This window comes from Emys orbicularis, chromosome 9 (assembly GCF_028017835.1).
Source record: "Emys orbicularis isolate rEmyOrb1 chromosome 9, rEmyOrb1.hap1, whole genome shotgun sequence".
NCBI lineage: Eukaryota > Metazoa > Chordata > Testudines > Emydidae > Emys > Emys orbicularis.
This window is the reverse complement of record NC_088691.1, coordinates 51193236-51205244: the sequence shown is the minus strand read 5'-3', so window position 1 is coordinate 51205244 and position 12009 is coordinate 51193236. Positions and strand designations below refer to the sequence as shown.

At 49.1% G+C, this 12009-nt stretch overlaps 1 protein-coding gene across 1 annotated transcript in view; it reads left to right on the top strand.

Moving 5' to 3' along the window:
• The window catches only part of SLCO2A1 (solute carrier organic anion transporter family member 2A1), a 91141-nt gene extending 85074 nt beyond the window's left edge, over positions 1 to 6067 (top strand). The window contains exons 11-14 of the mRNA XM_065411033.1: positions 556 to 725; positions 2794 to 2858; positions 4815 to 4935; positions 5947 to 6067. Coding sequence (XP_065267105.1) covers positions 556 to 725; positions 2794 to 2858; positions 4815 to 4935; positions 5947 to 6067 — 477 coding nt within the window. The remainder of the gene's footprint in view (positions 1 to 555; positions 726 to 2793; positions 2859 to 4814; positions 4936 to 5946) is intronic.
• Positions 6068 to 12009: the final 5942 nt, after the last annotated feature.

Below are 12009 nucleotides of genomic sequence, written 5' to 3'. Positions count from 1 at the left end.
CCTAAAAGTCTCCTCCCTGAACCTCTGTCTTCCTATGCTCCTCCAGCTCAGCCACTGTGGCCTTCAGAGCCTGTACTCTGTCTCTGAGAGCCATGAGTTTCCTGTACCGCATGCACACACATGCCATCTGCCCACAAGGCAGATAATCATACATATTGCTCTGAACGCAATAAATTGGGTAGCTCCTTGCCCTGCTGCTGGTTTCCTGCACTGTTGTACTCTTGTGGCTTTTTTATGTAGCCTAAATTTTGGATATGTTTTTTAGGTGTTTTGTTTTTCAGTAGGACTTTTAGTAACTGTGTGTGATCTAGGTCTTCCTGGGCTATGCCAGGTTCCTGTTGAGCAAGCATCACTAAGCACTGAATGATGACTTCACAATATTATTTTTTTAATATTGGCCATATTCTGCTCACTCCTACCACTGAGGCCAGCGCCATTACTCCATGGAAAACTGGTGGGAGAAGAGAACTGGGATGGTTAGAGTCCCAAAAACTCTGCTCCAGATACACTGATCTCAGGAGATGTTTTACTGTCTTTTTTTAATGCCCTAAACAGATCTACGTGAACTGCTCCTGTATCCACACCAAGAATGGACAGTCCTCAGCAAAGACAGGTTCCTGTCAGGTCAGCTGTTCCCATTTACTTCTTCCTGTCATATTCCTCATCTCGTGTGCTGCGCTGATAGCCTGCCTGTCTCACAATCCCCTCTACATGATGGTATTACGGTAAGCAACAAAGTTCAGTTTCATGGGACCTCATATGAAGTATCACATGCAAAGCACTGGCAAATTTCCTCCCCATCTATGACCAGTTCTTCTCCTTGTTCTCTCCACATGGGCTGCCTCATTCCTGACTGCCTGAGGTGACACACCCCTCCTTGCCCATGAATAATAGTCAGTGACTGTTTGTGGCACCCCTACATGGACTTTTGAATTGGAGCTCGGGGAGGGCAGTTGGGGAACTCTTTCTCTGATGTGATCTGCCGGATGTGGAATTGGGGATGCTATTCCGGCTAGTGGGGTGAGTGTCTGTGTGTGGTGGGGGCTCTGAAAGAGTTAGACTTTATGCGGCTGCATGGGTCACACAGCCTAGGTCTATCACTGGCAAGAGGCAACTAGGAGACTGGGTTTGGTATGTTGTCTTTTAAAGAAAGGCCAGGAAGTATGGGCCAGGTCTTCAGCAGGTGCTGATTGGCCGAGCTCCATGGAAGTCAATATCAGAACTAAGGGATATCAATGGAGCTACATGGATTTATGGCAGCTGAGGATCTGGCCCTGTATCTTCTTAGGCTCGCAAGCAGAGGTGAATTAAGACTAAACCCAACCCAGATCCACCAACTTTTTGGACCCCCTTAAGACACAGGGCTCCCCAAGAGCCTCTCCCTCCTAGCTGAATGCAGCAGCCCTTGCCTCTTTCTCATTCCTCTGCCCTTCATCCCCATCTCCCCGCTGCATGCTCTTCAGCCCAAAGCTACTTTCTTCACCAGGTCAGAACTCACCTATCTCCTCCAGTCCTGTCCAGAGACCCAGATTTCCAAAAGAATAGCGTCCTTCATATGCTCAAGGAAGGTGTGAAATTGCTGCATGGCCCCAATGGAACTTGCTTGTTAGATATCTGAATATACCAAGTCATTGGGCCAAATTCAGATGTGATGTAAGTGGTGGTGTAAGTTACATTCCACTGAGTGGATGCAGCAGTAAAATCAACCAAGAGGCTGTGGAACTCCTCCCACTCTTTACCTTCATCCCGTCTGCTGGCTGCCTTTCCTGCTACTTCCCCTTTCTGTCCTTGAGCACATCAGTTCCTTCCACTCACCGCCAAGGAGTGACTTATATCACCAGCGAGCTGAGCAGCATTTGTCTTAGAAACAGGTTTCTAACAAGAAAACCGCCTTGTTTCTAAACCAAGTTTTGCAAACATTTTTTGTTTTGGATGACATTTTCTGAGGGGGTTTATGAAAAAACAGAAACGGAAAAAAATTCAGTTTTCAAAAACAACCAATATTTCAAAAACTGGAAAATGTTTGTTTGGGGTGAGGTTTTTGAAAACCAGAAATACTTCAGTTTTCAAGATCCAACAGGTTTTGGGTTTTCATAGAACATGGAACTGGAAGGGACCTCTTGGGCCACAGTCCAGTCACCTACTGTCGCAGACATGTAATCTGTCATATAATGTTTTCATATAGTTATCAAGCTCCATCTTAAAGATAGTTAGGTTGCTTCCCCCTCTCTTCCTATTGGAAGAATATTCCAGAACCTCCATCCTGTGATGGTTAGAAACTTTCTCATTTCCAGCCTAAATGTACTCACGGCCACTTCATACCCATTTGTTCTTGTGCCAATATTGTCTGTTAGATTAAATAACTCTTCTCCCTCCCAGGTGTTTACCCACTAATGAATTTATAGACAGCAATCAGATCCTCTCTCAGCCCTTCGTTTTCAGTTTTTCATGGAAAAATTCTGCAAAATATTTAGGAAATATTTCTCTTTTCTTTTGATTTTTTTCACAGAAAATACTTACCATTTTCCAGCCAGCTCCAATCACCAGTGACGTCCCCTCTGAATCTGGCCCATTCCCTCAGGAATTATTTAAACATCCCTTTCCCCCACATCTTTCATATCAAGAGAAATCTGGCTTGACTGTATCTTTAAGCCTTGCACATCCCATGAGATGTGGTGAGCCCCAAGCCACCGGAATGCAGATTCCAACCTGTTCATTATCTGCACAGGGCAATACATCAAAAATGACGAGTCCAGCTTTTGGATCTGATCTTCTCTAACTTCTCCCCTACAGGTTGGTGAACCAGGATGAAAAGTCATTTGCTATTGGAGTCCAATTCTTACTGATGAGACTGTTAGGTGAGTGTCTGTCTGACTCGAGCTCCCTGTACAAGCCACCAATTATTGCACAAACTGGGAGGAAAGAAGCAGGCTTGACTAAGCCCTGGCTGGGGTGATTTAGTTGGGGATTAGTCCTGCTTTGAGCAGGGGGTTGGACTAGATGACCTCCTGAGGTCCCTTCCAACCCTGATATTCTATGATTCTATGTGAATCATATAATGTCATAGCACAGGTCTGAGCTGGAGACTGGAGAGAGGACAGCAGGGTTCATCAGAACCTCACATTAGCTCTTTCCACTTCCCTTTTGGATTGGATTGCTTTTGACTGTCTAAGTGCTTGTTTGGGTGAACACTTAGTTTGCAGCAAGCCAGGGTCTACATCTAGCCCAGCTAGCCTGCTGTTTGCTGTGTGCACCGCTGCTGTGCACTAAGAGTTCCCTAGCGCACTTTGAGCTACCCCACTTGAAACAGATGTAGATCAGAGCACACTAGGGAACGTTTAACACATGGCAGCAGGGTCCACTTGGATAGTTAGTGTGCAACAGGCTAGTGCGAGGTAGATTTACACTCAGGAACTGAGTGTCTGTGTAGACAAGCCCTAACTTACCTTTCGGTCTGTGTCTCGTTTATTTCTTTGTTTTTATGAAGCAGTAACATTTTTTTTAATTCCAAAGAGGTAAACTTCTCTGGGTGGTGGAAAAGTATTGACACTCCACTGATGGTTTCTGCGACCCCCCATTCAGCTGTCCCAGCAGATAGTGCACAGTCTGCTTCCGTTGAAACCCTCCATCAGACAACACTTAGATCATTTCTCATGTCAGGAATGTTGGCATTTTTGCCAGTTCTCCAATCTTCACATTGTAAAGTACAGAGGGGCAGCTGTAGAGACCAGGAAAGGCAGGATGGGCCACAAGCTGATGTCCTGACAACTTCGGACATTAAAGTTCCCTCAACACTTGGAGCAAACATTCTGGGTCAGATTCTGGGCTGGTGTAAATCAGCCGGGCTCCATTGACTTCAGCAGAGTTCCGCCAATTTACATCAGCTCAGGATCTGGCCCGTGACAGAACTGTGTTTTTATATAGCATCCCTCATAAAAAGGTGCAGCCGCTATCATGCAGCCAGGAAAGGAATGTAGAGCCCAATTCTCTTTTACACTGACCCTGCTTTACATTGCTGTGGGGGGCAGATCTTCAGCTGGTGGAAATCATCAGACCTCCCTTGACTTCAGCTGAGGATCTCTCCCACCAACGTCAAGCAGCTGTAAAGGGAGTGTAAGTGTAACTGACGCCCGTTTCAAGGCCCCATTAGTGGTGCGAAGTAGGTAGCCACTGACAGAAGGCTGGGGGAAAGCAAAAATGGAGGGGTCAATTTCAGTGACAGGTTAAAGTGAAGAGGAAGGTTTCAAGTTGAGCTCTGAAGAGAGAGTGACTGGGACTGAGGCCAGTGCGTGCTGGGATGTTTTTAGTCAGGCGTGCAATTGTACACTTGCATGCAAAATGGCGTCCTCCCTGTGGCATGACCTGGCATGCACGGGGAGCGCAAGGTCACATTGTGCACAGGATGCTATTTTGTTTGCGCATCCAGGGGTCGGGCAGAATCGCCCCATGGACACAGCCAGTCCTGGCGCCTGCAACGCATGTCTTGCATACAGCCACAGTAAGCCACTGACTGAGTTCCGGCTACAGGGACCAGACAAAGCATAGGCACGATGGGAGAGTCCTGGCATGGCGCCCAAGCAGCTGGGTTGGCTTATAATGGAAAGGGTGCTCCAGATGGGGTAAAGCAGATGCAAAGTATCAGGCCTGCCCCCAGGGGGAGCAGGATGCCAGGCTGGGTTTGAGGGCTGGCTGGAAACACCCTCCATGCAAACAGGGGAGGGAATTTAAACAGGCAGCTGTGTCTATATTGCGGGGCAAGGAGTGTGACACTGGTCTCACATGCTTTCTTCCCCTTCTCCCCCTGGCCATGGCAGCCTGGTTGCCTGCTCCAGCTCTCTTTGGTGTCATCATTGACTCCTCCTGCCTCCACTGGAATAAGCAATGCAGCAAGCGAGGATTCTGCGCCTACTACAACAACGACTTCCTTCGTAGCAGGTACTCAGAGCTAGCTCTCCTGGGGACAAGCCCATCCCCGGCTCGGAATGGGTCAGGCCAGTGGTTCTCAGGGAGCCATACTCTCCCACTGCCTTCAGAGCACCAGGCCCTGGGGGGTCCATTTTGACAGCCAAGCGGTGGCAGAAGGCGGCATTGGGAAGGGGGTTCCTGAGAGTTTTTCTCTTTTCAGTTGGCTTAGAGGATTGAGAAAGACATCAGGGGGGGCGATCTGGCAACTGGCTGCATGCTCAAGATAGTCCAGGGACTTGGGGGCAGGCAAACCAGACCAAAGGAGGGGATTGAGAGGAGACTATGGGAGAGGAAGGGCATGTGTGAGCATGGTCTGAGCACTGCCGCTACTGTAAATAGTGGGATAAGCCAAAGACCCTACCCCTCAGCAGTGTAGAGATGTTCCTCCCTTGCTGGGTTGCTAGATGTGAGGCAAGTAACCTGTCTCCTGCCTGGGTTATATTTTAGCTGGAGGGATTTTCTTTTAGGATAGGTTAAAGTGTAGCTAGGAGAGGGCTCCGAGTTAGGATGGCCCCTCTCTCACCCACAGAGCGCCAGTCTCATCGCAGAGCCCCCCGTGCAGCACAACTAACTATCAGAGCTGAACAGTTAGTGGTGTTATTGGTGTCCCAGGAGGTCTGAAAACCCACCGTCAAGATAGGGGCAGAATTGTGGTAGGTGCTGGCCATGCAGGAGAAAGTCCCTGCACTGAAGAGCTCCCAGGCTAAACACACAAATGTTGGGAGAGGCAAACAGGGGGGCCAGGAGTTGCCCGAGGTCACAGCACTCAGTGGCAGAGCCAGGAAGCCAGCGCCCTAGCTATGGCACTGCACTGCCTCTCCTCGGTCAGCTTGCAGACTCCAAAGGTTCAGCAGAGCTCGGGGCTCATTCCAAGGGAGCAGCAGGGCCATCTTAGCGAGCACAGGGACCGGCCCCATCAGATCGGAGTTTGTTCCTGGCAGTTTCACACTGCTCTTTTTCTCTATTTCTTTCTCTTGCCAGATACATAGGCCTCCAGATAGGGTATAAACTCCTTGGCATTCTGCTGCTAGTCATCATCAACTGGCGGGTGAAGAAGAACAAGGAATACAATGTGCAAGAGAAGGCAGCTGGCCTGGTCTAGCCATGCCCTGCAAACGGACCCACAAGCGCACCTTTCCTAGCCTGTCCATATTTACTACCAGTACTTAGTCTTTTAGTTGTATTTTGTAAGAAAACAACTCCATATTAGCGGCTGAGCTCTGAGCTCCACTGTGCAAATTGCTCTGAAACCCAGCTATGCAGACCATGGCCAGACAACTTTGCACTTCCGAGGAGGGGAATGGAGAACAAACTGGGCTTTCGGGGGCCAACCGTTTACCATAAATGGCCACTCAGTGTTACAAAGCAAAGTGCCCCCAAGGGGTGCCAGTGTGGATTTCCCAGGACACTTGAAAAAGAAGAGCCGGTGGCTGAGAACCCATTTGGGATCTGAGAGCAAGGTGTTCTCCGGCTGAGCGTCACAGATCCCCAAAGAAAAGGGGATGTTCTTTTTGTTTTCCAAAGGAGAAATAGCAGAGGGGTCTGGCCTGTGGGGAGGAGCCCCTGGACTGCCCCAAGAGCATCTATCCTCTTGGAAGACTTTGAACATGCAGGAAAAATTCTACTTGGGGTAAAGCTGTTACAGCTGCGAAAGCCGTGTGTATAGGCTGGGGAAGGGGGACAAGGATCGAGAGCCCTGTCCCACCGCTCCAGAAATTCCTGTCCACCCACTGTGTCTGTGAAAGAGCTTGCTTCAGTCCAATGTATTCTATCCCATGCCATGTATGCTATACCTGGCCTGGCGGGGGGACCAGAGGAGGGAGTGGGGGCCAGTTATGGCATTAGCATCAAAGAAATGTAGTCTCTGCTCAGAGATCTTTTCCCCTCCCCCTCACACGCAGGCCAGCGTGGACACAGGTAGATGAACTGTATGAAGTTACTGCTAGTAGTTTACTGTGCAATGTCACGTTTTTAAATAAAACCCACATTTACTACTCTCGGGTGCTTTATTGAATGCTTTATTGAATGCCCTGTGGGAGATCTCCTTTCCTTTCCCCTGGGCTCTGCTTGTTGTGCTGACGGGCTCAGATCCTGGGAGGTCACCTCACAGGATCAGGCCCACTTTGTAGCCTGTTTTGGGGTGTGTTAGTAGTGTTGATTTAATTTATCAACTTAATTTAATTTTATTGATTTTTTAATTAATTAATAATATTAATGATAATTATTATGGATGTTAATTAGTATGGGTTTAGGCTTGCCAATTTGTTTGATCAGAAGATAAAGTTTGTCCTGAATCAGGCTTCACAGAGTTTATAAAAGGACCTTCGGGGGTATGACAGGAAGCGCACACTGAGACAGATATCATGATAAAGACTTTTTATTAAATTCAATGAAATAGTAAGCAAATGGTAAAACAGTTAGAATTACAGAGTTACAGTTGTATCACAGTTATTCAAGAGATACATATGATAATACAATATTATGTGCTGCAAACGTTGGTTAATACTCACACCCTGTTTTGATAACCTGGCATTGGAAGATACAGGACCCTGCCTCTGGCGGTTCCGGTTTCACACCTCTGGCAGAGGAAGCTAATGCAAAGAGCTGTTAAAGCTGTTTACTCTCTAACTTAACTCAATAAACCTTAAACTCAAATAAAGTGTAGGGAAACCAAGCTTAGCCTAGTCCCCTTAAAACTTAAAGTTTGAAAAGAAACAAAGTACGGCCTATTAATAGTTAATAGCCGTCGTGGATGGGTAGCATCGATACGTTGTTGAAGATGGAGACAATGAACAGTAGATAGGTGGATAGATTGCATTGCATCTAAATGGCGAGATGAATCGCCTTTTTATAGGGCATTGATCGGAAATCCTTCCTCTTATGCTCAAATTTCATCCTTCCCCCACAGAAATATTAGGGTACACTTACCCCATAGGCTAGTATGAATGTGCCTATGGATGACAGGTATGTGCGCACTTGTGGTGTACTTGTTAAGTCTGTGGGTACAACTTTGAAAAATCCCCTTTGCCATCCTTCATTGTCTATTGGTTTAGGTAAAGGTCTCTAGACATCTGCGTGGGTGTTTTATCTATTTGGGTAACATATATAGGTCATATTTACTTTTCTGGGTAAAGGGTCCCAATATAGATATGCTAACTTTGCCTTAGCTTAACATACAGGGTTTTGGCCTGTAGGTCTCTTGCATTACAGCCAAACTTATTTTTAATATAAATCTATAAATCTATTACATCAAATACTCAAGTTTATAAGAAAAGATATATCTATGCAAGCAAGCTGATTAATCCTTAGGGCTACAACCTGGGGTGTTTCATTTCCTGGGCAGACAGTTCTGTGTAAGAAGGGACAGAATTAACCCAAAGGAAGCTCATTGGGAGAGTTCTCATTGAGATCTGAGTATGCGCAGCACGGGCCTGCTGGGCATGGAGAGGTGGGAGCAGTTTCTTTTGGCACCACAACTTTCAGGCTAGGGCAGAGGTTCCGTAGGAGACTTCAGCGAAGGGCTAGTCTATACTTGTGCACTTCCCAGTCTCTGCTTCCCCACATTCTCCAGCTTGGGGTCAGAGCTTCTTCCCGCCCCCCAGTCAAGAACAGGCTGCAGGGGCCAGACTTTCAAGTACCCCCTCACAGGGCCAGATTTTCTGCACATTGATTGCTGGGCTCTTTGGAAAATCTGGCCCCTGTTTAGGTGCCTAGAGGGAGCTCAGCTCTTCTGAAAATTTGGGCCCACTGATCTGTGCTCAGCACTTGACAGCTTGGCACTGAGCTCTCTGGAAAGCCTGGTCCCACATGTCCTAGGAACCATGGCCTTCTGATTAAGGCACAGCTGAGTAACAAGGAGACCTGGGTTTCATTCCCAACAGTGCTATGGACCATCTGACCTTGAGCCAACGCTTTCAAAAATGGCCACTGATCCTGAGAACCATGACTTGAGATGCCTAGAGGGGATCGATTTCCAGCCTTGGGAAGTCAGTGAGACTTGGGGCTTGGTACTGGGGACAGTGATGGAAGCAGAGTCATGCACTTCACCCTTAGATTTATTTTGGAATGGAGGGTGGTGAAAAAGCAGGCAGGCACGATGATAATACACGAAGAGGTGTAAGCAATACCTGCTTCGGGTGGTAGTCAACCCACCTCTAGTTGTGGCTAGGCCAGCTAGAAGCCAATGAGCCTGCTCCTGGTTTGGGTAAGTGAGGGGGCTCTTTTAGCTCAGGCAGTAGAGGCTCATATATTAAGATCCAGAGGTCCCAGGTTCAAACCCTGTGCCAACAACTCACCCAGAGGCATCAGCGCTACGCAGACATATGCTGAATGAGCTGGTTCACAATAATGCCCTTATTCTGGTCACCAGTGGGGATCGAACCTTGGACTGTGGGCTCTAAAAGCATGAGCTGCCACTGATTGAACTCTGTTAGCTCAGAGGCAGTAGCAGGTTCATAAATCTCTCTACATGGTTTAGCCACTAATGGGGGCAAAGAGCCATGCTGGGTTAGCAGGGCTTGCATTAATGTTCATTTCCTTTCACAACACCATCCACCTTCATCCCAAAGCTCCCCACTGTTCCCCCCCCTCCATTTTCTCCAGCCTCCACCCAGCTGGGTGCTGTAGGAATCACCGTCTTGGTACCCTGCTCCCAAAGCACCAGGGGGCATTTAAAGGTGTGACTGCTGCTTTATTGTCAGATCTCTCTATTGCCCTCCTTAGCTTTTGGAAATTTGCAAAGGAACAAATCTCAGGCGGCTTGTGCCGGGACTGGCTGGGCTGTTGGAGAATTATATCAAACAGCAAGGCTGGGAGAGATCAGAAGGACTGGTGCTGTCGAATCAAGGTCCTAAATTGCTGGTCTCAGGCCTTGTGATTTGTGCTGGCAGCCAGACCAGCTTGAGCTGGGATTTGCTGAGAGCTCACAAACTACTGAAGGTCAGGCTTGGCCTGGAGCTGGCGGGGAGCCCGCCATGGAATACGCTGGGTCTCTGGCAAGTGGTGTTGGTGAGTCCATCAGGGGCACGCATCTCCCTGCATTACCCCAAGCAGCTGCTGTAGTGTGGCGTTAGGCACCTCAAGACCAAGGGAGCCGCTGCCTAGCTGATACCTGTCTCACTTCCCGCCCCAAGGCAACACTTTCTTTAACGAGGCAGTCGGCAGTCATAATACAGTGCATTCTTTATAGCAGCCTTCTGGCAAACACCCACGTTGGTGGCAGGACTGATGTTTTGGAACTGGACTCAGACATGTACAATAGAAAGGGACAATTATGTCACAGCTGAGAAAGGCAAGTGGAATCTATCAGTCTGGGTGGTCTAGTATTGCCTTTGTATTAACATTACCCTCACCTCCCTTTTGGCTCACTCTCGCCCCTTCTAACCTTTGCAGTCATCCCTCTTTCTTTTTCCCTCACTCCCTGCTCTGTAATCCCTTCACTCCCCCTCCTCCCGCCCACGCAGTAGTGCTGTATTTTGCTTTGTCACTAGATGGCACAGGTACGCTGCCAAAGCTGGTATGCACCCAACCTGTGCGGAAGCCCTGAAAATCTGCCCCTTATAGGTGTCTGAATAGGAGCTGAGCACCTGAGAAGCTGGCCAGTTGTGGGAGCTGTGGCCATCTGCAGGCATGGCCAGGTGTGTTAAATAAAGCTAGCCACATAAATATCACCTCTCTGTGGGGCTTGAATGCCCTCCCCCCCCCCCATTACCCTAGTATCTGAGAACCTGAAGGGCAGTTCTATTAGCCTCATTTTACAGATGGAGAAACTGAGGCACAACCAGGCTAAGTGACTTGTCCAAGGTCACACAGGAAGTCAGTGGTGGAGCAAGAAGCTGAACACAGGTCTCTTGAGACCTAACCCATTGTCCTAACCACTGGGCTATCCTTTCACGCAACGATAGTAGTTGTTTCTTCTGTGGAGAAAAAAGGGTGGTTGGGACAGTGCTGGGGAAAGATGAGGCTTTATCAGAGACCCTGAACTAGACAGTGACCCTCAGCTGAGGGGGAACTTGCCAGATTACCTCCAACCTTGCTGCTGTAGGCTGTGCTCTGCTGCACCAGATAGTGCTCAAACCACTGAGCTATCCCTCCCCCCCCTTATATGTAGCAGGAGTGCAGGCTTCGGCCAGGTTGTGCTTACCGCGGGCAGCTCCCAGAAGCGACCACATGTCTGGCTCCTAGGCTATGGGGCAGGGCCGGCTCCAGGCACCAGCGCAGCAAGCAGGTGCCTAGGGTGGCCAATGGGGAAGGGGTGGCACGTCTGGCTCTTCTGCGGCAATTCGGCGGCGGGTCCCTCAGTCCCTCTCGGAGGAAGGACCTGCCGCCGAATTGCCGCCGAAGAATGAAGCCGATCGCGATCGTGGCTTTTTTTTTTTCTTTCTTTCTTTCTTCCCGCCACTTGGGGCGGCAAAAACCCTGGAGCCAGCCCTGCTCAGGGCTCCTCAAGCTTCTGCCTGCCTGCAGCTCCCATTGGCCATGGGTCTCAGCCAATGGGAGCTGCGGAGTCGGTGCTTGGGGCAGGGGCAGCGCACAGAGACCCCCTGGTCACCCCTGTGCCTAGGAGCCAGGGGGACATGCCGGTCACTTCCAGGAACCATGCAGAGCCAGAGCAGGTAGGGACTTCTAGTGGCCTATTAAAATCTCCCAGATTGGTTTCAGTAGTCACCGGGAGAGCGATTCTGGGAGACTCCTGGCCAATCCGGGAGGGTTGGCAACCCTACTCCCATGTGCCTGGATAAGTCAGCTTTGAGGTGGTATTTGTGCCATCTTCATGCTAGCTCCTGTCAGGAGAGTGTACCCCTTGCACAGAGGATACAGGGCGGGGTCAGGTCAGAGTTGGGGGACTGGCAGAGGCTGTGAGAAGTGAATGACTGCAGAGGCTCTGTTTGGCATGTGGAGGAGGCTGAGCTGGGCTGTGTGTTTCTAGGGCTCCACCACGTGGTGGCTTGGGACTGAGTGAGTTAATGCTGATAACAGAGTGATGTGGCTGAGACAAGCACAGAGTTTTGTTGCCCTCAGCTACCGTGGACCTACCGCCCAGGA